Genomic DNA, 25,868 nt, shown 5'->3' with positions numbered 1-25,868 from the left:
AAGAAGAAAAAAAAACTTGTGTGTTGTGGAGAAGAGAAAAACACACATTTTCCAGACGAGTAAACAAATTCTCTAGCAGTGCTCTCTGAGCAATATCCAAAACATGACCTGTCCTGAAGTCTCCCACATGGCTTACATGCTGAACACAGCCACACAGACCAGAATCGGAGGCCTTGAATGTATCCTTTAACCTGCTTTACTCTCAAACGCATTGAAGTTTTTCTTTTATTGGGATAATAGACATATATCACTTAAATAATTATAGTTAGATTAGCATTTGACAAAATTTAATGTGGCTTATTTATGTTCCCAGCTGACGATTGTGTTCTTTTGTCTTCTTAGTCTGCGTGCAGGCACAAGACACTCTTTCATGAAGTCAATAACACTTCTTCCTCTAATCCTTCCTAATTGCCCTGATATTGAGTCCTTTCGGAGGAGCTTAAATGGCTGTTGTCCTCCCGTGGGAGGGTCTTGTCACAGAAATAGATGGAGCAGGGTGCACGTGCTGCTGATGATGGAGTAGTGCGGTTTCTCGAGAACACACGAGGGAGCCGCATCCTGCCACTAGAGGGCGCACTCCGCCCGTGTATTCCCTCAGAGGAAAAGCAAAGACACCATTTCCTGCTCATCTGGAGCTGCAGGAATCATGTTTGCATCTCAGACAATATATGTTTGAATGCCCTGACTGTTGTTTTTTAAACGTAAACCTTGCTGTCATCTTAGCACGAGGACTGCATTGTGCATCTTTGACAGATTTAACAGCTAATTTTCAGGTTTACACACAATTTGAAATGCCACTCACATGTGTAGGAAACTACACAGTTACAGTACATGTAGAAAAGCTTCTGCATGAGGTGAGGCAAATGCATCACACACACACACACACACACACACACACACAGACACACACACACACACAGACACACACACACACACACACACACACACACACACACACACACACACACACACACACACACACACCTCTAGTGGTCCATAGCCCTCCCTGACACTCCCCATCTCTCTCTCTCTCTCTCTCTCTCTCTCTCTCTGTCTGGGCAGGCAGCCAGCACAGCCCTCCCTCCCTCTCCCTCTCCCTCTCCCTGCTTTTCTTTCTCTCCCTCTTTACCCTGGACCTCTCTCTGTGTATTCTGAACATACCAAGCCGAGCCACACAATGCTGAAAGTGGCGCAGACATTCCCACCCCCCCTGTTCCTCCTGGTCTCCCTCTGTGAGGCAGTGCGGCTCTGATCGCAGGGCAGGACAGGGAAACGGTGTCGCAGGACGAGCCAGCATCACCTGTTCGGGACATTTGCAACAGCAGTAGACGAGAAAAGAAGGAGGAGCAGAGTCACTTAAGGGCTCTGCTCTGTCTGTGTCCACCCATCTCCACCCACCTCCACCACCCCCCTCCAGACTCCCTCACTTGCACACATTCCCCCAGCCTATCCTCCCCATTTGTCTCCTCCACTCTCCGATGCTGGTGTGGTGACCAGCAGAACTCTCGGCTGAGCTGCATGGAGGCACAGGGAGGGGCAGGGAGCCCAGGTAAGAGCCATTTTCTGTCTTTTCTTCCCCCTGTGCTACAGCTTTGTGCACTATTATTGCTGCTTCTTTCTTCATGATGTTTGTGTTTGACAACTTGCTGAATTGTTGGTCCATAATCTGTCCGATTTTTTCTTCTTCTTATAAACAACTCCTGTGAAGTGTGAATCAGTGAGTCTTGTGACAGATTTAAATATAGCACTACATCACTACTTTCTGTGTGACCATTTCCTCAGCAGGGACCCAGCTGTGAATGCTTCATTTCTCCATTCAAGATTCACATTTTAATCTGATTCTTGCAGCAAAATTCATTCCATGTGGTAAACTAGAGGTCAGCTGTGCACAAACTGGACCGCTGAAATCCAAACTATAGAACAATAGAGTGGTGTTTGTGTTAAAGCCCCCCCTCCCAAAAAACAAAGAAAAAGAAAAGCCTGTGCTGTGTGGTGGCCCTGCACAGCGCTTTCAAGCCAGTTTTTTCAGTTTCATCATTCAGATGGATGATATTGCAGTATATAAATTTAATGGCGTGAAACAAAGCAGTGAGAGGAGAGTTTGTCTGTTATTACATTTTGTGCTTCGGTGCATGTTCATTCAACATTCACAGTGGTTTTTGGGGTCATATAATGTCTCTGCAGACACTAAAAGTTGCAGTTTCAGCAGGGGCTCGGTCTTTTCTCTCTCTTTTTAATGGGAGGTTGTTTTTTTTCCTAGTTTGGGTTTTTTTTTTTATTTGATCTTTCTGACTTTGCTTAGAGTACCCCAGCAGGTGCTCTTAATACTGACAGACAGAATTATACTCCCCAATGGCAAATTGGTCTAAATCTTTTGCCATTAAAGGGAAACTCAATTATAGTAAACGTCATTATTACGATTTGTCACAGAAGTGGGTCACAAAGTCTGTTTTTTTGGATGTCAGCATCTGTACTGTGGTAGACATATTGACATTTGTGAATAAACTGTGATTTTGCATAGTAATTTAAAGCATACCTAGTGCTGGGTGTAAAGATTAGACTTTAGTCTGCAGCACAATACACTAAAATGATGAAAACTGTCAACTTTGCCATTATGTCCTGTATGCAAAACTTTAGTTTTTCATTTGGAAATATATATATATAAAGAGTTTTGATGTTGATGATAAGGATAATGTTTGAAACTTAAATATGGCTGTTGTGTTATTGATACATATCTGGTGATATGATAATATCATAAGTGATGTAATAGACGCTGTGTGACGTTACATCCTCTGGGCCTCTGGGTCTTAATCATTTCATCTTTCTTTTTTTTTCTTTTGTTGCTTTTTCAGCTTATCACAGTTCTATATTTAGAAACAAATGAAAAGGTTTCTCACAGCAGGAAGATTCCTGGGTCAGTTTCAACGTCTCGCTGTGGAGCTCGCATGTTCTCCTCATGCTCGTGTGGTTTTCGCCGACTACTCCAGCTTCAGCTCACAGTCCAAAATCATGCATGTCAAGTTGATTTCTGAGTCTGAATCGTCCATGGCTGTGGGTGTGAGCCACTAGTGACCTGAGAGCTGGGTTGGATTCCAGACCCACCCCGAATATAAATCATGAAGTCACAGCATGTACTGTGTACACAACATGGAGAAATTACGCTGCAAGCACTGTGAGCTGGTGAAAATAGGGGTTGGGGGGTGTGTTCATTTTTCCTGCCCATGTTAAAATGTTAAAAAGCAACTGATCTGTCATTCTGAGTCACTAAATTCAGTTCAGCTCCTGGTAACACCACACGGAAAATCACTTTCGTCATCGCTCCCCCTCTCTTGACCTCACATCCACCTCCACTGTCAACGGTTAAACAGGGGTCAGGCGTGTGCTGAGAAGTGCTAACGTAAAGGACACGTTCATGATGGCCAGCTGAGTCAGAAACTCATACTCTTATCATTTGTTCTGGCTGCTTCACAGACACCTCAGCAGGTGGTGGCTGGACCAGGCATCTGCGTAAACGTCGCTTGTCATTTGCAGATGATACTGTGACCTTCTTAACTTCTTAAACTAAGTCATCGTCCCCTAAAGCAACTATGCAATCATGTACGAAGACAGCTGAACATGAGTGTCCTCTAAACTTTACAGTGTAAAGCAAACAAATGATTTAAAACACAACACATGTTTTTCTGAATGTACTGAAACTCCTAAACCTAATACAGGATGGATGGATGGATGGATGGATGGATGGAGATATCAGTGGAAATCATTCCTGCTGGTCTAAATACTGAACAAACATTTTATTATAACAGCAGAGGTAAAGCTATAGTCTTTCAGGTTGTCTGGCTCTTCACTGGAGAAACTAATCAATAATCCACAAGTCTCTCAGGTAAAATCAGACTCTATCCTACTCTACTTTCAACTTGGCTGTGACTTGTGTTACAGGACGAAAATAATTAAAGACCAAGCTGCAAGCAGAAAAGGCACCAGCCATCTGGTGTGACCCACCAGAAAGCTGCTATCCTCCTACATGATATTGGAACAATTCTGCATGATAAACAACTTCAGTATGTAAACGAAGCTGTATTCTCTGCTAAATATTTTTACACCCTGTTTTCTGTTATTTTGTTCCACTTTGGATATATTAGTACCATTTATGCAGCTGCGCTGTTGGCTCAGGTGCTCTGTCACTCCTCATTGACGTCCAGCAGCTCCGTGCACCTGTTCTTACCTGCCTCGCCACACTCCGTGTTCAACTGTGTCAAACAGTTGATCATTTAACCTTGATCAAGTTTACCCAATTTAGAGTTTGTGTGTAATCCTAAAAGTGAAGAAATGCTATTTTCAGGACCTTCTATTTTCAGACTTTTGCCTGTGAGAAATATTTCAAAAGAATGTCTGAGATATTTTTCTCTTGGCTTTATTGAAGACTGTGAGACTGTGCAGATGTAAATTTGATATCTGCCCAAGATACTGTGAGCCAAACTCCTGTGATGCAGTTGCACTCAGATAAAATGCTTATCACAGTTTTTAGACAGACACACATACATATTAATGACAGATTATAAAGAAAATAGTGCCTTTGTTTAAATATGGGCCACCATGTACCCCCACAGCAGCGTCGGTGTGTTGGCAGCAAGATTTTTCCAAGACATACCTGTATTTCCTCCTGAGGTGACTTGGAGATTCTGCTGGAGAATACTACCAGCGGTTTGATCTAAATTTCTCATATGCTCTACAAGGCTGAGATCTGGCAGCTGCAAAGGGGGAAGCACATGATTCACATGATTAATAGCTCAGTATCTTCTTGTGGCTGATTCTTTGTATTCTTGAAGGAAGCCACCTCGTTAGTATAGTAATGTTTCATCACATTAACACTTACTCCCATTTGTTTATAAACCAACTGATTTTTGCAGTTCTCCCAGAGTGAGTGAGAGTCAGTCTGATGGCCCTCTGAGCTCAGCTGAGGTGGAGTTGCACTTCTGAATTTTAAGTGCTCAGCTTCACTTCATGTATTAATATTCACCCATTCCTGAATTTCAGCCCTGCAGCACATGGGAAAAAGAAGAAGTTGGGACAGTAAAGCTTTTACTACTTTATAATGTCACCGCTGGAGGAACCAAAGATCTTTGGATTTGAGCAAACTGGATGATGAGGCGTTTTATATTTGTTATTTTGTTGCATTCTTCTTGGAAACTTTCAAGTCTTAAAGTTTGCAGCAGTTCAGGGTTCTCACGTCACTTTTTGCATTGAAATTCTACGCACATTCTCGTTAGGGACGGATCCGGACCACAACCAGCAAAGTCCAACGAGACAAAACATGAAATACATTTGTAACACCATCTGAACTTATTTTTTAGTTTATTACATTGATTATTTCAATGAAGAAAACTCATCATCATTTGTTCAGAATCTTTGAAAACTACCAGAAACAATGGGAATAGTAGACACATCAGTTTCTGTGTTAAGCTACTTCATTTTTGCCAATATATTCTCTCTTTAAAAGTCAAGTAGATTAGTATTTCATTGTTATATTCTATAAAAATGAATTGGTTGGGAGACAAAGCTTTCACACGTCTAGCTCTCTTGTCTATAATTCAACGTGCTCCAGAGAAGATTAGGTTTTCAGTCTGAAGTTGGCGTACTTAAGACCCCATTAAGATATAGAGCAGTTTTATCACACTGAACCTTACGTTACCTGGATAAGCAACTGCAGTAATCCTGCTTCATAGTAAAGCCCCCCTTGCCATTTGAGTTCATCCAATGGAAAGAGACCACAGCATCAGCTGCAGAAAGTGCATCAGGAAAGTAAATGAGGTGAGAGAAGGGTGGGGAGGAGAGAAAAGGTGGATCAGAGAAATAGTGTTTTTTTCAAAATAATTCACAGGTGTTTGATTCTAAAGCACAAAAAACTAATGAACAAAACAACCAAACCTCTCCAAAAGCCTGTAGGAAATCAGTACAGGCACCGCAGTGCCAGATTTCCTGGGACCGAGGCTGAAGTTTTCTCACTGTAAACTCTCTTTTGTGTTGACAGACAAAGCCACAATCAGAGCAGATGATGCCTTTTCAGGGCAGTCTGCAGGCTCAGTTGCTTACGTCTCAGAGAACTTTTAACTGAATTTAAGATGGAAAAATTTTTTTTTTCAAATAATCTTTTTTTTTTAAAGTAATCAAACTAAATTTACAGCATACCTGCGGTGAAAATACAGATTTATGAGATTGAGGCTCCTGCCATCCAGCCTGGCCAGACATACTTCTTTTCCTTAGTCTCGCTACCTTGGATCCAACTTTAATTTCCAGGGGCCAATACCAACAATACTGGAAACTGTTTGTTTGGCAATAAAAACTTGACTTAAGGTAATTTATTAGTAATTCTACAGAAAACTGTTGTTTTAAAGAGTGGCTCTTCGGATCTTTGGTTCGGTACGTTCTGTACCAGTGGAAATGGCTGCGTAAGGGTGAGGAGCCATACGAGTATACGTGATAGGGCACCCAGCCATCTATTCTCTAGCAATGACCCAAACTTAAAAAGCCAATGCTTCCTTTTGCCTCCTACAAAATAACAATCAGTCAGGCGGTATTTTCATCCCATCACATTTCACTGTGACTTTGGTGCTTTACAATGCAGTATATCTGTACAGTAACAAATACATTTGTTGTGTTTTCCTCCAAAATATAGCCAGGTATGCTCCATCATATTTTTACTATCTACCCAAATACATGTAGAAACTGATATTATAGATTTCTGGCTGGTGGCTGAGTTGAAATTCATAAATTAGATTTCCAATGAACATAACTATCAAAATCTGGAGGCAGTAGTTGAGTTTTTTAAATTTTGGAAATCCCTGAGTTTTCTCTTCACTTTTATTACCGTGGCATATACCGTGGCATATCCTTGCAGAGCTAAAACACATAGAGGAGTCAAGTATGATGTATGTAATGTAATTTCTCTGAGAGGCCTAACATCAAATGATCAACACATTTTTTTTTTTTTTAAATCATATTTCTTCACTCTCTGCTCTTGGGATCCTTGTGCGATGACAGAGCCCAATAAAGACATCCAGAAGCTGCTGAAGCCGTCCAGCTCAGGCGACCTATCGAAGGAGCTGTTCCAGCACCCTGCAGGGGAGGACGAGGGCTGTCTGTTGGGCCACACTGCTAGCCTGCTGCACATCAGCGAGAAGAGACGTAAGTGCCAGGGAAAAGGGAAGAACCAATGTGAAATTAACAGTGGGGAGCATCCAGTTGTTACTTTGGGTAGAGGGGTTTTATTGACTTTTTATTGGTGGGAAATGTCTTAGACAAAGTAGCTTATTAACACCGGGAGTTCTTAAGAAAGAAGGAAACAAAGAAGGAAGCATGCCCCATAAGAAAGAATCAATATCTGGATGGATTTTAGTTAACTGTAGCGATGGGTAATGAATCGGATAATAGTGTTCATGCAAATTATTCTAAACATAAATATGGAGCTATTGATTAATCCAATCCCACTATCTGCCTGAGATATTCTGGTCCTTGATCCTCATGACACCACAGCCTTAGCTGAATGGATTCATTGTGCATCAGTGCCACACAGATACTGACACACACAGGCGTCCCTGTAAGTGCCGGACTACCAGGCCTCTAAAGTCCAGGGACAAATATAGAGGCATCATGGATGACAAGGCCACCTTTATTTGCTCCGCTAACTAAACTCTTTTTCAGTGAGATGGCTCATTCAGAGGCTCACGTCCCTACGATTTCAGTGTGATGCGGCAGCTAGCCTCGCTGCCTAATAAGTTGCCTAATAGCATGTGACAACAGAGGTAGAGGCAGGAGAGGAAAGAAATCCAAAACCTGCAAACGGAAATACCATTATTATTCTCAATATTCACTAAATGATGTCGACTCTATTGTGAACCAAGACTGTTTCAGTTTGACTGTTAGCCTGGTACTTGTTTTATTGTAACTCATTAAGGTTGTTTAAACAATGATACACAACGACAGTGCAGCGTTATTGAGAATGACACAGTCACAAATTATCTCCCAGCGCTGCCGATTTATTTCCAAAAAGGAGTTGCTCCTGAGTCATGTGCAGGATTTATTTTTAGCGCCAGAGCAAACATACCTTATAAAGACAAGTTTCCTTAATGTGAGAAAACACAGAGTAAATTAAGTCACATGAAAAAAAAACCCTGCACGATGAAGTAGAAATAATGGTTAAACCTCGACAGCCTGACATAAAATAATGAACAGAAAATATATTTTTAAGTGCACATTTTACATTGAAATTAAAAACACTCCTAAATTTGTCTGTAACAGTTCCTGAACAATATATTTTTGTTCTTCTTTGACTTAATTACTAAGGCTTGATGAAAGAAAAGCTATATGATAAAAGCAGCAATTCATCATCAGGATAATGGCCATTTCGAGTAACGCGTGACAGTTCTTTTAGAGATCAGTCAAAGTCACATCATAGTCAGAAATGACATATTATTTATAAGTAATATGTGGATAAGAAGAAAAAAAACATGGAAATCTACAAGAAGATGAATGATGTGATGAGAGCTGGGTGCTCTGTGAGAAGAAAACATTTCCTCCTACTGTACTGAGCTTATCAGAGTTCACCCATGATTGCAGTTTCTGCACAACACAGTACCAGCTGCTCCGTCTGGACCGATCACTTCACTCAGGCCGGAGAATGAAAGGGATCGCACAAATGGAACATGGAGCTCCCCCCCCCACCTCTGATCATTTTCTCTTACTCCAAATGTGAACCCTTCTGTCCTGACACTCCCTCGTCTTTGTTCTTTGAGCTCAATACATTACTATTGTTTCTCTTTGTTTTTTTACATTCACATAGGATAAAACGGTGACCATGGACATGCCCGGTATAGGAGCAGAGTCATCATTTACATTTGATTCTGGAGGAAAAAAAAAAAAAAAAGTATTTTAATAGGGTGTGGTGTGTGTGAATGATCTGTTATCAACACTGAAGTCTCAGTGCTGCCAATTGGCCTTCGAGATTGAGGCAGTTGTTTCAGCATGTCTGCCTTGAAACGAAAATGCACTGATCAATAATTCAGGATCTGGGGGTACGGAGGAGGCAAAGACAAGATTAGGGAGAGGCAGTTAAAAAAGGACCATCATGGAATGAGAATAATGTGACCAATTTAAAATAATGTCAGAAACAAAGGGGACAGAGCTTTCCTATTATCCACTGTTTTCATTCTGTTTCTCCTCTCTTCCTCTTTTACGGTTTTACATTTTACATGTCTACTTTCTTATAAAACAAGATCTACTCTTTCTCTTTTTTCATCATCCTGTCTTCCCTGTTTTTATCTTCACCTCCTCCCCTACAGTTTCCTCAATGTTTCATTAAGAAAATAGAAATAAGAAAATGCAGATTATTCAGATTTAAAAAGTGATCTAAAGCCATGAATATTTGGTATGAAGTTTTAGGAATCTTTTACAATTAATAAGAGTTCTTTAGGCAGCATTTCTTCAGGCAATCTTTTCATTGAAAGTCTAAAGACTTGACATGGCTGGTCCATATTCCGATGTTTGTGTTTTCTCATCGCCACCGTTCCCTGTTTTCAGTCCATGTGCTTCCCAGCACATTCACTGTTGAGGGTTCTTAATATATTTGACACTCGGCATATTGACTAGCCACCGCCTCAGCACGATGAATAGTCGTCTATAAATCAATATGTGGTCTGCGTGAGGGAGATGGAGGGAATTAAGTGTAGCAGACAAAGAACAGCAGGAGAGTGGGCTCTGCCTTTTCAGAGGAAAACCGCTGGGAAGACGGCACACAAGCAGCACAAGAAGAACAGGAAGGAATAATCTTTAACATATCTGCAACCAGTCTTTTTTTGCTCTCACTCATGAATGTTCAGTGATGTGTTTCCCTCAGACTTGGCTATGCATAGCAAGTCAGTGACTGCTGATATATACATATAAATGCCCATCTGCCCGAGTGTTAGAATAGAGAGTCTTAGAAGGCAGATTAATCCATCTCTATTCCACAGAATCTATTACTCACATTGGTGTTGCTGAGACGAGCAGGTTTATTCTGTTTGTATGTATGTATTCCTCAAACCTTTGAGTATATTTTAGTTTAGATTCATTGGATCCTCATCTCAGTTTCCGAAGCATCTTAATTTGAATGCGGAGTCATGCACATGGAAGCACGTTTCCATGTGAACATTACCCTGTGGAGGGTTGTAGCTCCTGAGGAGTCCGATGTTTTAGCAGAAATGAACAGGTGCAACACACCCAAAAATGAGATTGCAGCATATAAAAAAGTGGCTATTTTTAACTCCACCCAGCATTTATTTCAGTTCTTCAGTCACTGCATGTGTCAGCACACAGACAGCGAGCAGACACAGAGACTTTTTCAACAAATCTTTTGAGTGTGTAACATTTCTGAAATAGAGACTTCAGTAGCAATGTAGTTGATAAATTCATACGGATGATATTGATTTCTGATTAATACCACCAGGACTTGCTATTAATCTGATTACTAAAAAGATAGAAGAACAAATAAGCTGCTAAACATACAGCGTATCCCTTCACTGCTTTGAGGAATAATGAGTGTCTTCTTCCAATCTTAACTTTCCTGCAGACTAAAACTGCTTCTTAACTTTGTCTCACAGAACCACTGAGTAGTGTGTCGTCTTTAGAGGTGCACTTTGACCTCCTGGATCTCACCGAGTTGACTGATATGTCCGACCAGGAACTGGCTGAAGTGTTTGCTGACTCTGATGAGGAGAACCACAATGAGTCCCCAGCGGGTAAGGCCTGACGCACCTAAAAAGTCTATGCTGCAATTAACAAGAAACATTAAAGAAATACAGGAAAGCTATCCTCTTATATTAAAAAAAAAAAAAAAAACATGTACATTTTTCTAAAGAATGGAAGAGATTTTTAAAGCAGTACAAGAGAATATTAAAATATCAGTTTTAATCACATTTCAATGAATAATGGATTACTTTCAGGGAGTGTTTTTCAGCTTCGCTACTGTGGGCAAACCTTTGACTCCCACCCTATCTCTTGCATCAACTGTGTATCATATGGCAAAAAAAGCTAAAGCGAACATTAAAGTAGAGGCAACTAAGACACACAAAAGTGACTTAATCTCCACACCCTGGACCCTCTGAGCTAAACGTTGAAAAAAGTCCTTTCTGCTGTTTTAACAAGCCTGCTCAAGAACTCCTTTATTCGTCTCACAGTCGAGAAATGTATGTTACAACAGCAGCAAAAGAAAAAGTACCAAAATAGTCAAAAGAAAAATAGTAGTAACAATATAAACACTATAAAAAATGTACAACACATACATTCATTTTTGACAATAAAATGTTAAAAATATCCAATAGTGTGTTGAACATATTCCCACATTATTACAGAATAAATTACTGATGAAAAATAGATGAATGTAACTTTAACATTTGAATAAAAAAAGGGAAACTCAGTTCTCAAACTGTTGGAAAGTTGGAAGTGCGATGATGAGGTAGGTGTGCCTGAAATTGTCAGCAATAACCAACAATATGTCTGGTGTTGAGTCTGTAACTCATCCACAACTCAGCTGATGATGCCACGTGTGTTTAGCGGGTACTACATGAGGGAAGTCTCGTGTTAAACCTAAAACACTCGTGTTTAGTAAAGCCTGTAGTTGGTGTAAACTCTAGTGTGTTAGGGCCAGTAGTCATGGCTGCAGCTATAGAACAAGACTAAACTAGTTTGTCTCAAACATGGCTTCGTTGTAGATATGCTACTACAGACCTACTGTATGCTGCAGGGGGACACCGACATGATCCACTGAGCTGTGCCCCTCACCCCCCCTTCTCTCCTCTCCTTCTCTTTCCTTTTTTCAGATCAACCCTCAATTATTAATTAGAAGTATCTCATAATTGCACCCTACTGTTCTTGCAGTGTTTTTTACTGGTCTGCCCCGTCTTTTTCTTTTCTGTACATGTTTGCAGGGTTGCATGATGCCCTGCAGTCCCACCCTCTGACCAACTCAATGCTTGCTTCCATCTGTCTGTGAACTGTTACAAATATTGTGCTTGATCTATTTAAAAAAATGAAGGCAACTTTTTGCATGAGATTATTATGCACGGGTTATGTCGTGACCCCGCAAGGGATAAAGCGGGTAAGATAATGAATGAATGAATGAATGAATTATTATGTAGATCAAGAAAGACTAGTCTTAATTTTTTGTATGTAAATAATACATTTTGCAAGTACAGTCAACTTAATTGTGTTAAGTTTACTTTATTTATCAAAATTAAGTTCACTTTACTTGCAAATGAATTTTGTACATACTAAAAATAGTAGTTTATACAAAGACTAGTCTTTCTTGATCTGCATAAAAATCTCATGCGAAAAAGTTGCCTTAATTTTTAAAAGTAGATCAAGCAAGATATTTTTTACTGTGGTGTTCTACTTTAACAAATAAAGCATGTTTCATCTAAATATTGGTCAATCTGCCCAATAGATTAACATTGTTAAAGGAAAGGTAAATACAACAAGATCATTGCTTGTTGTTTGTGTGTAAATGAAAAGATTGCCTGGGATTACATAAATAGCCTACTGCTTGTTAAGGAAAAAATGCACAATGTCTTGTTTTTTGAACAAATGCAGATTAAGTTCAAAACTAGATGTATTCACGTAAAGCAACAAACTTCATTTTTAATTGTTAATATCACAGATTTAAATATGTTATATTTACATGTGCTTAGATTTATTTTTTCAGTGACATGTAAATGTCTCTGTTGGATATCTGCCCACATCCTGGCAGAACAGGCAGAACTCCCATATCTGGATGCAGAGATGCTCCTTCACAGTTATATGTGTAACATTACACCATCCGAAGTGAATTCATTTCATTTGATTGAACAATTAAAGATCATGCATAGTGCTAGCCAGCTTTATCTCAGCTAGACAACCACACATCATACAGCTGAATTTTAAAGGATTGAGGCAGTTACAAAGTGCAAGTGGAAAAAGTCGATCAAATAACAGGACGAGAGGACCATCTTATGTATATAGAGAACTGCAAAGGACAGTCAGTTCATAGTTACCGGTACTTCATATAAGCAGCTATGAGAGAAGATGAAGATGGAAAAGGTGCATCTTAGTCTCACTGTCACTTTAATACTTTTAGAATGTTTTTTCCTTTAGTTCCCTGTTACATGCACACCTTTTTAATAGACTCACCTGCTCCCTTTCTTCTCCTTTCTCTTTCTTGCTAATTCTCCGTGTCATGGCGCAGCTTGTTAAGTGGGAGTTATGGTCCCAGTGGGTAGACTGTGCTCAGTGCTTCTCCCTGCAGCTCCACAGGCTCTTATTTAAATTGAATATTATGCAGCCCTGTATGATTTGGGACATGGTAAAAACCTGCACATTACTGCATGTTCTTACAACTAGAGTAGATTTAGCATGTTGGTGAAAATTGTTATAAAACATGTTTGTGATTACTGACAGTTTTCGTTGTAATACTGATAACTTTAATGTCAGGATTCAGGAATTTTCAAAGTTGAAAATGTTTCGTAGAATTTTATGGGAATATATATGGGCATTAATGACAATACATGTGGGAATATGTGAATGAACTGGAAATTTGCAAAACTGCAGGTTAGCCTATGTGTCAAGAAACTTAAATCTTGTTGAAAAACAGAAAATCCTTCATCAGATTGTTGGTATGAACTATAACATCTGCCGCGAATGAATTTAAATTTCTACCCTGAGTGCCCAGTAGTTTTGAAACTATTGCACACAACACCAGGACTATTAGCCACACTTTGAGTCAAATATCTATTTAGAGCCACATACTTCTATGGAAGCACACAGAGAATACTTGTATTCTCTGTGTGCAGTATTTTCATGTTAATTCCCATTACGTTTCCAAATTGTAAGTTTTGAAGAACTTACTAGTGTAACTCCTCAGTGATACTGAAGTTCAAGTAGTACATTCAATATGTGTTTATAAAATAGCTGCTGAGTAAATCAGATATGCTCAATGTAAGCCAGCTGAAACCAAAGATTGTAAAATTACTGGCTAGACTATCCATGTCATCACTCAAAAGTTTTATGGGGAGAGATTTTAAAGCTTCCTCATAAGCCATGTTGCAAAGCCGACTGGAATATGCCTACCAGATTCCATGCTGGTGGAGCTGCGATGGATGTTTGCAGAAAATCCTGTTTCAAATGTTGTTTTGGTGGCAAAACCAGAAAAAAAAAACTGTGTTCAGCCAACACTGGGTAAGCTCCAGCTGCAAATTTCTTTGAAGCATAATGATGATTGATGATGATTATCCTTTGGCTAAATCCATAGCCAATCAAAAGGCTACACCCTTAATCGTACATACATTTATTGGTTTACATATTAACAAATTTCAGCCCCGTACATTTGTCGAATATGCAACATCTAGCTATGGAAATCCTAACTCGATTTTTGAACCAGGCTGTAAATAAGGTCATTTCTACTGCATAGTTGGAGGTTTTAACATGGAGGTCAGTAGAAACTGACATGCTTTTGGAGTCATCCCCCAGTGGTCAGTTAATGAACTGCAGTTTTACATATTTCTGGGCTGACTTCAATACGGAAGTTGGATTGTTGGTGCATGTTGACAATAACAGACTACTACTTTGGTGCTTGGTAGGTCATGTGATGTTGTGTCTTGAGCTTATTAATTGAGGAGCCTACAATTTAATTTCACATGCTGATAAAGGAGTACTCACCTATTGAGTGTGTGAGCCTACTTGTATTGAATTGTATGTAATGAATTAGTACAAAATTTCATTTTATTACTGTAAATTCATGGTAATCCCTATGTATTCCTGTTAATTCCCATTTAACATTTCCATATTGGAAGAAACTTTCCACCCATTTGCAACCTTTATTGAGGAGTTTCTGAATTAACTTCCTGCAAGTAGATGGTAGATGGTAGAAGATCAATATCATTGATCGATATCATTGAAAATCCCAGCACATTTTCCCAGCACAAGTTACTATTTTGACAATTTCTGTGAAGACATCACTAACATATCACCTTGTTTACACGTACAGCTGTTACAGAGCAGCATCGTTCATTTGTTGCATTTCCTTTTGAACTCTGTATATTTCCATAGACGTGTGGGGCTGGAAGTGCACCACATTTACCGGCTAGTTTCTTTGTTCCTGTGAGCTGCTTGATACTGAACAGATGGTGTACAGATGATGGTAGAGATACCTGAGAGCAGACTGCAGCTCGCAGCTGCCAAGAGCAGCATCAAGGGTGTGTATCACAGAAAGAATGTTACAGGATGGACAATGAGCACAAGCGTAATATATAAGCTGAAACATATTCATTTTAAGGGGGCTTAACGCCAAATAAAATTATATTTCTTTATAGAGAACATGAATCCAATACGATCACCTCATTATCAAGTAATTCTCAATGCAACATAATAATCAATCACTTATAATCTTTAAAAATTATTTTTGTTGCAAGTTCTATGATTATTCATTGAAAATTCTGCCAAGACAAGAAGATCTGATTTTTTATTCCTCTTTACTCTGTATTTCTGTGAAAGCATACTGTACATCTTTTTGAAATGTGAAAAAGAATGCTATAATACATTTCATCATAAAGATTATAAAACACTAGCTTAAATTCACTGAAATTCATGTCAGGGTTAGGGTTTGGGTTAAGGTTTAAATTGTATCATATATTTACATCCATACTTTAAGCCCTTCCTTCTGTCACCAGTTTTACTACTTTGACAGTTTTTATTATCTCCACCTCCACCTGTTTTCCCCAGTGTTCTATGAATTCAGCAGGGCCCCTCTTTGCTAATGTACTTGAGATCAGGATTTTGGACTATGCACCGCTGCAAATAATGTAGCTTTGTCCTTTGACCCCTGAGAGAAAAAAAATAACAAAATAGTTAAATGTTTTCAGATTATAAACAGCAGAGTCAGATAACTTATTGTTTTTTAGATAATCCATTTAGGATGAAATAAGTCATTTGGTGCAGTCTTTATTTCCAGACAGTCTCTCTATCTGTGAATTGTTTTAATGTCACACTTCGCAAACAAAATTCTTCTTCCCTTCATCCTTTTTCTTGCATTTCCATTATCCTTCTTCTTAATTTCTTTCTCAGCAAGTCTGCGTCACATATAACTTGGACAGAGAAAAGGATCACAGTTTTCATAGACACGCCCTCAAAAACAGCTGCAGATCAGGTGCAAAGTGTTTTGCTAATAAGACTGAAAGACTGTCAATCCTGTTTTTATGTACAAATGGATCTTCAGCATTAGAAATTGGCTGTTTTTTTATTATTCAAAAAAAGAATGGGAAGCTCAGCAGGGCTGGATTTGCACCAAGCTACAATTCCCATTAGTCTTATGAGGTTGACAAAGCTAATGTGTTTTAGACCAGAAGACCCAGATTGATGGAAAACAAGCTGCAGTAAGTGGGAGAAAAAGCGTTGCAATGTCACGAGTAAATGAAATAACAATAAAGCATAAAGACACATTCAATGCCAAGTACTGGGGGATCCATGCTTGGTGTTTCTAGGATGTAAGTTGCCAGACATTCATTTTGGTACACTGTGAGGGAGATGCTGTGCAATGTCTACTTTACTGATCTGTTTACCCCCACAAATTCTTTTGTCAGCCATTCTCAAGGCTCATCTTTGTTGAATTCAAGCAGCATTAATATTTGACAGGACACCAGAAATCTTGCATGTGGCACATTAAATAGCAAAAAAGGCTGCATGATGAAATACAGAGAAGATTCAAGTCTGCGAGTGAAGTCATCTGCGGCTTCAGGGTGAGAGTTCAATTGAATTATTATCTGCTTTAAGTTTTTTTATTACAAATCTGAGTTGTAAAGCCGCATTGAGCTGTGCTGTACGAGCACTCTCTGGGAAACCACTGAGTGCACGCTGGGGTTGAGACAACGGTTAAAGGGGGAGGAAGATGGGTGACTGGGTTCAAGCTAAATTCAGGCTCTTAAATAATTGATCTTCTCCCTCTGGAAACAAGGCCTGCTCCCTCAAAAGCCATTTTAACACTTCACATAATCCAAGGAACTTCTCTGGCTCACTCCTTATATTGCCTGTTTTGTTTATATTCACATGGTTGCCTCCCCTTATTTATCCATGTTACTCATTTTCCGTTTAGAAAAAAAAAGAAGCTTAAACCCCAATTAAAATTTTAAATCAGTGTTACTGAAGTGGATTTTGGAGTATTAGAGAATATCTTCAGTCTGGACACAGCATCCATAAAAAAAAATAAAATTAGAATGTCAATAATAATATCAATAATATTGTTTTAAATCAACATTTCAGCATCTTTCTTTCCAGAGCAACTCTCAAAGCTCAGAGAAAAACACTTACGATGGGTTTCTCTTTACGTTACGCTCAGATGGGCTTAATGAGCCGTAAGGTGGACGCTGAGAGCCCAGCAGTTTCATTACTGCAGCAGCAACATAATTGTTACAGATGACATGGAATGATTCATGTCAGTGTTGTTTTAGAGCGGATGAACTGAAGCAGCAGTGAATTGAAAGGACAATTAGTTATTGTGCAACAGTGAAGTGAGATAGTGGATATAAAAAGCATTATATTTGACTCCTTTTATGAAGCCATTACGTTGTTGATTTTGAAGTCTGCTTTGGGTTATTGTAGTGTAAGAGTGTGAAATTCCTCCTTATTTTCAGCTTTTTGACAGAACAGAGGGGTTTTTGAACCAAAATATCTTGGTATTTGGGCCGATCTATTTCCCAACTAATTTTGACAAGTGCCTATGGCCCAGCTAAACAGAACCGTCTCTAAAGCATAATCCTACCTCCACCATGCTTAACTGTGGCTACGGTGTCCTTGCATGATGCTCTGTATTGACTTTGCACCTGCTGTAACAAAGCACATTTCGTTACTTGTATATTTTGCACATGTGGTAAATGTATTTATTTGCACAACAACAATGTAGGTGATAGTAGTAATCGCACCTTGTAATCGAGTCACAATATCACTTTATTTGCCATGGTTTGCACAATATATTTTGTACATTGCTTAGTTGTGCACATTATTAAAAGTGCAAACAGTAAGTGATGTAGAAGTATTGGTGAATATGGGTGTGCAATTTCATCAGTGGTAATTGAGAAAGATAGTGCTGTGGGTAGAAAATGCGTTGTTGGTGTTTAACACTTACCATTCCGGTCCGGCGTCTGCTCCAGGGTGCGCATGCGCAGGGCCATTATAAAGGTTCAGTGAGAGACCAAGTGACAGGATGGAAGTGGGGGTATTTCAATTAATGGTTTTATTTCGATTTATTCTATGCACATTTTAGAGGTGTATTTAAGATGAGGACGGCAGCTAAATGGGATTTTGTATATATTAGGTGTGCTGAGTATAATTAAGGTGTGTCTATGGTTAGTTAGCCATATGATACATTTTTAGTTCACCTGTGGAATGGAAGAGTCCGGTGATTTATCCGGTGGCACAGTATTTAAGGCGCCAGTTACCATCAGTGTCGTGTGTTGCAAGCCTCACCACCAGAGACTTTTCCATCCATCACTGTTGTTAGTCTGGGACTGCTTCATAAACGAAAGAAAACTGGGAAACCTGACCATTGCCTACGTTTTTCTTGGACATCATCCAGCCCCTTACAGGTCACAGGCTTAACAGCACCAAATGTACCTTGTAGGATTAAGACCAAAAAGTTCAGCCTTTGTCTTGTTTGACTCGGTTATATTTTCCCAGATGGTTTGGTTGACTGAATGATTTCATTTATTTATTCAGACAGGCTTACGTATTCTTTTTAGTAAGAAACAGCTCCTGGCGAGACTCCTCCACCGCCCAGACCCGGGATTTAGAAGATGGTAGTGATTGCAAGGAGCGACCAGTACCTGTCGCTTGGTTGCCCTTTCTGATAAGGTTTCTCCTCGTCCTACCATGAACTTTGTAGGTTCATCTTTATCTTTGCTATGTTCTGTCGTGCCACATTTTCTCCATTTATCAATGGTGGTTGTGACATTTTTCCAGGTTACGTGCAGTACCTTTGAAATTCTTTTATACCCCTCTCCTGATTGATATTTCTAGAAAAATACGTTTGGCAATCCTTTGAGACCCATAATTCTCAGTAAAATCCAACCCCAGACATTTAAACAAATGTTACAGCAACAGCTGACTTTCATCTGGTTCACTTCAACTGATGGGAGGCGTATGACATTTACCCAAAGGCCTCATTCTGAATGTGGTGGTTCGCCCTGAAGACAGTTAAACAGTGACAATTTTGGTTTATCCTGCTGTTATTTCTATTTTTATATTTTGTAGCTATAATTCATATATTATGAACTTTTTTACATTACCTGAGTATAAAATAGGGGAAATGATCTGAAACTTGTAGATCCATTGTTAATATACTATGTTACATTAAGCATTTAAGCTATCCGATGGATATCAGCACATACAAGCAATACAGCAAAACCCTCATCAGGGATGGCATGTCTGCTATCAATGCTGCAATACTTGCAGGGATGTCACTTCATCGCAAACAAAAGTCACTTAGGTTTTATTTTTCAAAGAGTGCAGCAACGACTGCTCTCTGACTGGCACCTCTGAGTGGCATTTCTCCCGTGGGAGTTTGCGCCTGACTGTAAAAGCTTTATTAAATACAAAAGGTCAGATTCTAGGAATGCTACAAGCTTTTTTTTTATAACTTCACAGATGACAATCTTTGGTAAATATTTGCCCTAGTTCACAGCACTGGTCAGGCTGTGTGAGGATTAGCATGCACAAATACGTCCAATGGGGGGTTTTTTTGTCCTTAATTAGGGTGAAAGAGACTACCATGCTCTGTTGTGCATGGGCGCATACTTGTTCTCCTGTTCACATTTATAGTGTATGATGCGGGGTTCGGTGACTCGTCTTTTACAAGTGGACTGGGGAAGTGGGTGATTGAACCAGGCACCACCCAGCTATGGTCAACCACTCTGCCTCTTACAGCACAGCCTCCAAATGTGGTGACACATATGATGACAGTTGTCAACCTTGGAAAAAAACTGAAGAAAAATGTCAAAAATAGAGCAATTCAGATACATCTTCCCTCACTGCAGTACACTGACTGCAGTGTCGAATTGCTGCTAGTTAGCATATATATATATATATATATATATATATATATATATATATATATATGAATATAAATCAATAGTTTTGGTGGCTAATGTGCAACATCAAGTCAAGATAATGATGTTTTTGTAACTTGTAACATGACCAAATTGGGGGCCTAAGCAAAATGTTATTTGGAGGCGCCCCGCCCTTCATCTCCTATCAATAATAACAAATGTACGGTATGTATAAATACAGTATGAGACGAGTCAAATAAAATTTAAAAAAATCAACCGGAAATAGTAAATAAATATGAATAGATATTAAAACTGAAATAAATAAACAAATCCTAGTCACAAAAAGCCATCAATTACTCATCAAAAGAAAGTTACTTCCACCACCTCACTCCCCCACAAAAAACTGAAAGCAGGTCTACAAGGTATGACATCAGAACCAAACGGGCCCGTGTGCCTTTTACAGGTGCACACGTCTATTTTCTGGATGAAAACTCATCAAGGCAAGGCAAATTTATTTATAGCACAATTCAACACAAGGTAATTCAAAGTGCTTTACATTGACATTAAAAGTGGCAAGACATAATTAGACAGTAAATAACAAATAAGATTGAAAATATTAAGAATAAGATTATAAGAAAAGAAGTAAAATAATAAAAAGCACAAGCTTTTAAAAATAAGGGCAGTAGAATACAGCAGGTAAGTATTCTATGCCATCAATGAGGTTGAAAACTTCTTAACAACATAACTTGATATAAAATTACAGCCAATATGTTACATATTGGCTAAAATTTGTAGCTTATATACAACCGACTGGTAATTTGAATTTGTCTTTTTCAACAGAGGTGAATGCAGAGGGTGTTTAATAAATGTTCAATAAATGTTCATACGGTCCGCTGGAAAAACACAATCCTCCAGTCTAGACAGACACTGGAAACAGAGATTCCTGTCTAATAAGTGGCAGCTTAAATGTTTGTGCTACAAGGTTTTACTAAATTGAGGCCCTACGCACAGCCCCTGTTCTGCATTTAGTTGTTAGTTAAATGTAGCAGCAATGACAATAACACAGTGGGTCTGAAACTTGAAAATATTTCTTCTGTGACAAAGAGACAACAAAAAAACCCAAAGAACATAATCGGTCCATGTTGCCAGGATGTAGTTTAGTCTGCAAATATGATGTCCTGTGTGCATTTATTTGCATTTTTGTCTTTGAATTCACAGCTATTACAGGAGTGTAGCTTTTGTAGATGTTTCAGAGCTACACTGTACAGTACATGAACAAATCAGCAGGTGTTTGTATGCTGCTGCAGAGTCTTTCCAGCTGCTGGGAACAGTGGCACTCCTCTCATTAAAATCCAGTGGAGATGACATAAATCTCCTGGGATCAATAGTTGTCTTCCTCCCAGCCTTCATTTTCTCTTGTTGTCTCTCGGCCTCTAATGCATGGGAGAATATGGATGTGGCTTTGGGGAGCTGTGAACACCAGTTACTGAGTGTGGCAGCGTTGAGAGCAGGTCTTGAGCAGTGAAAGGCAGTGGTTTCTCCCTTTCAGTCACTCCTGGATGCTTTGTCGTCATCCTGGTAGCTTCAACATCACCACCAAGTGGTTTAAAATGGCAGTGGCCACTAAACATGAATTTCATTTCCACGTTGACTGGCGTACGCATCTCCTTTTGACTGTAACCTTTTAATTCTTTGATTTATTTGTTGTTTGTTTTGTGTGTCATGCCTAGATTAACCTACAGTATTTGATTAACAGATTCTTAGATAAGGATCATGAGGGTATTTTTTTGTTTGTTTATCAAATTTATCTATTAAGCGCATTTTGTTGATCACGCTCTGTGCAGTCCTGTCTTATTTCTCTGTCAACAAAAAAAAGAAACACTGAATGTTTTCAGACACATCGTAGCAGACAATTTTGCCCTTCCAGTATTAGCATTTCATAGGCTTGCTGTTCCTCCGTTCTATAAACAACGCCTGCCAAAATGAGCAGTGGGTTTGCAACTGGGTTACATCCAAGTCCTTCTAACTGTGGAAGTTCCTCGCGTCTGAGCTTAGGTCATCACAGTTGTGTCCTTCTCAACTGGTGGTGTACTAAAGAGCTCAAAATCTGATTATTAGGTCTTGGAAGTTGCTGAGACTTACAGAGTACAGCATATCTGATGGGGCCTGGAAACCATTTTGATCATGTTTGCAGAGCTATAAGTCTACTCTGCTGTTCATGCAGTGAAGGAGACCATAACAACCCTCCATTTTAGGAAAGTAATGTGTTTGCTGGTGGTCAAGAGTCGGCAAGGGTGTCAAAACTCATCCTCACTGAGGATGCTCATAGTCACGGTCGTCCTCAACATAGCGCTTATCCGTCTCCGACACAATCTACTCTATATTACTTTCATTGTGGCAAAACCTCAATAGTAAAAACAAAACATAAAACACATAATTTTTAATGAATTTTCAACTAATAGAGCCTAAGAAGTGGGCCAACAGAAACCCAAATGGAAAGGAAATGGTTTGGATTAGAAGGCTACTATGCAGGTTTTCACATGTTAGCTCCTCCCCCTTCTTGTGTGAGGTATCATTGACCTCCGAGCAGGTGCAGAGGTGCAGAAAACACAGATTTCTGTAGATGGTTGTATGTGTAACTTAAGCAGTTGTAATTCTAAGGGCAATAAAACCATAACAGTTTTATTCTCAAGTAAATGTTGAATAAATTATGCCGGGGCAATGTTTTATTTTTGTTCACTTCGATATAACTCAAGATTCTTTGTCTACATTTTTTCCCCCTCACTAAGACCTGGTTGAATTCCTCGTTTTTCAACAAATCCTTGTGTTTGGTTCTCAGGTTCCCACCAACCTGTGCTGCCCAGGGGCGGGTACATGCGCTCCCCGTCGTGGACGCGCTGCAGCAAAGTCGAGTCTCCACGAGAGAGAAAGCACCACAGTGACTCAGACACCGCAGAGCCCTTAATGAAGCTGGAAAGGCCAAAGCAACCATGATATCTCACGTCAAACAAGTGGACCGCACAGAAAGAAAGAAAACCCAGAGCTGGACATGCAGCCAGAGCCGTAACACAAAACGGACCAAGAGGCCTCCATCTGCCACCGTGTGTTCGCACGATGCCCCGAGATGCTGGCGAGTTCAGGCTGAACTCTGGACACTGTGCTCTAAAGATGTTAAGATGTGCAATATACACACTCTCCTTCTCTCTCCCTCTTTCTCAGACACACACAAATCCATGCAATCATTGTGTTTTTCTTGGAAAGACTTGGTAATGCACTCTAGGCTGCCAGACAATTTAAAGTTTTGTTTTTTTGGATGACAGACAGGGTACGCGGTCAACAGAGTAAACACCACCTTTGTCCTTACAGCCTCTCAGGGTGGGTCAGCACAGCCAGATTGATGATGACAGTTGTCTAATGCTCGACCTTCCATGTGATGCTCAGACAGTAGGAATCACCCTGATTTACAAGACATGAGGACGGTTTAGCCTAAAACATCCCGCAGATGCTTCGTTAGACTAACTGCGTTGCTTGTAAATGTGGCAGGGTTTTCTGTTGCCTCTAAGCAGAGGATTTGTGGCTTTCAGCGAAGCCGGACTGTCCTTGATGCCTACTCCGTCTGAATAAGAGATCTGTGTTGTGATTTAAAGGCCTCAATAAGAATATTGCACTTCTTTCACTGAGTTGTATTTTCAGTGACCCTCAGAATTATTGGCATTTGGCTCAGGCGGGTGAAACGATACACAGAACAGTAGCAGCTACGGACCCGATCCATACTCAAACTCTATCTGCAAAATCTTCCACAAAAACTTTTTCTGTGCGACTATGAAAATGGCAGCTGCGACTATGATTAAATAGATCTAAAGTTTAAAAGTAAAATACCATAAAAACACACACTGCCTGGCCAAATAAAAACATCTCACACTAGTATTTTAATACAAAATAGTAGTTTGGCAAGCACAACGTGCTGCACATTCTTTGCGCACATGCAGTGTTAAAAACAAGAAATATTTTATACATAAATACAAAAGTCACATAAAAAAAGAAATCCTTGTTCACTAAGGCATATACTCTAATAATGTATTGGACGACTATTAGCTTTGATTGCAGCACACACTAGCTGTTGTTTCAATAAGTTTAAACAATGTCACAACATTTATTTCCATCCAGAGCTAAGGTTTTATATTGATGATGGGAGAGCTAGACGACATCGTAAAAGTCTTCCAGACACTGTCATTGGAGATAAGGTTGAGACTCTGTGGTCACCATTCTATGCTTGAATCCTGACATTTCAGTGAAGAAGAAACTCTATTGATGGTAAAACTCAATCATTCAGATAGTCAGTTGACCTCGTTTGTTTTAGGTACGTAGCATTGCTGAGCCTGGACCGGGTCCACGTGAAGCGACCCCAGACCGCGACAGGCCCCACAGACTTGCACGGTCGTCACTATGCATTACAGCGGCATGACTTCATCCTCTGCTCTGCGATTCTTGATGCACCCATCTCTGAAACAAACCTGGACTCATCAGACCACATGAACCTTCTCCATTGCTGCACACTCCAGTCGCCAATTTCCCTAACATATCCAAGCCTCTTTTTTTCCTATTCCTCTCACTGATAACTGTTTTTTTTAATGTTTTAGGCTCTATATCTGTTTAACCCTAATAACGGAATTCTCTTCACATAGTATAAGTGGAAATACTGTTAGCTTTACAATTAAACACTGTGGTGAGTGCTGCTTCTGATCTTCAGTTAGATTTCACCAAATTATTTAGTGACATCTGATCACGATCATTCAGGATTGTTTTTATTCCTGAACATGATGCTTCATGACTATTTGCCCAGGTTTTAAACCAGTTTTAATAGATTCAGTCATCTTTTTTGTTTTGTTTTAATGGTCTAATACAGACCAATAATTTGAACACCTTTAGGGGGAGTGGAAGCCTAATGGTTACAGAGGAGGGCTGGAGGACCCAGTTTCAAGCCCCTGGATTGCAACCAAAGTCAACCACCTTGGGCCCCTGAGCAAGGCCCTTAACCCTTACTGCTCCCCGGGCACCGTGCCATTGCATGGCAGACCACTGCTACTAGTTAACTAACTGACTAACTAGAAAATGGGTTAAATGCAGAGAAAGAATTTCCCCATTGTGGGAGTACTAAGGGAAGCATTTATTTCATTAATTTTTTTTACAACACGAGTTTTTCTGATAATACTTAAGAAGTGAGAGGCTACCTATTTCTTTAGTTGTTTCTTTTTTGGGAGGCCAGGCAGTGTGTAGAAACTAAATAAGTAGACATGTAGTTCTTCAAGCAGGTGGGTTTGTGCGGGTGCCAAAAACACAACAAAGTGCCAACATTTGTGATGACAAAATCCACTTTTGATGCAATATTTTGTATCTTTGTCAGCAAAGTAATAGCTGGTTACTCTTTTTCTTGTTTTGGTATATTAAGCTTGTCTATTCCACGAATGCCAATAATTCTGAATGCTGTGACACAGTGGATCAAAAGTGATACTGGGATGGAAAAATATTAAATAAAAACGTATGGGCTTATTATACCATTTATTTTGCTGTCTTCAATTGATATGCACACATCATTTACATAGTTTCGGTGCGACATTACACTAATTTCATATTCATTCATTGAATAATACACCCCAAAATATCAAGTTGTGTCCACAGTAGATAGATAGATAGATAGATAGATAGATATGCTTTATTCCAGACTCAAGGTCCATACAAAAATACAATCAAAAGACACACAGTAGACACTGCGTG

General features: G+C 39.5%; 1 protein-coding gene across 2 annotated transcripts; it reads left to right on the top strand.

Annotated features, from left to right (window-relative positions):
* Window positions 1–1,086: 1,086 nt before the first annotated feature.
* Window positions 1,087–25,645, top strand: dbndd1 (dysbindin domain containing 1). Of its 2 annotated transcripts, XM_061744202.1 has the most exons (5): window positions 1,087–1,549; window positions 3,937–4,058; window positions 7,039–7,182; window positions 10,632–10,769; window positions 22,933–25,645. In XM_061744202.1, exons 2-5 carry the CDS (start codon window positions 4,022–4,024, stop codon window positions 23,085–23,087), a joined length of 474 nt encoding a protein of 157 aa, XP_061600186.1. In that variant the 5' UTR covers window positions 1,087–1,549; window positions 3,937–4,021; the 3' UTR covers window positions 23,088–25,645. The 2 variants fall into 2 exon arrangements, with proteins under 2 accessions (XP_061600186.1, XP_061600194.1); XM_061744210.1 differs by lacking the exon at window positions 3,937–4,058 and having other exon boundaries at window positions 1,089–1,549.
* The last annotated feature ends 223 nt before the right edge of the window (window positions 25,646–25,868 follow it).

This window comes from Cololabis saira, chromosome 2, assembly GCF_033807715.1.
Source record: "Cololabis saira isolate AMF1-May2022 chromosome 2, fColSai1.1, whole genome shotgun sequence".
Classification (NCBI taxonomy): domain Eukaryota; kingdom Metazoa; phylum Chordata; class Actinopteri; order Beloniformes; family Belonidae; genus Cololabis; species Cololabis saira.
The sequence above is the reverse complement of the archived record's forward strand: the minus strand, read 5'-3'. Positions and strand labels throughout refer to the sequence as shown.

What these genes read in the sequence shown, in the direction of transcription:
- dbndd1 (XM_061744202.1), top strand. Translation starts at nt 4,022, where the DNA reads ATGATATTGGAACAATTCTGCATGATAAACAACTTCA. An exon ending in CTGCATGATAAACAACTTCA is followed by an intron (nt 4,059 to 7,038) that starts GTATGTAAACGA and finishes GTGCGATGACAG; the next exon opens with AGCCCAATAAAGACATCCAG. An exon ending in CCACAATGAGTCCCCAGCGG is followed by an intron (nt 10,770 to 22,932) that starts GTAAGGCCTGAC and finishes TTTGGTTCTCAG; the next exon opens with GTTCCCACCAACCTGTGCTG.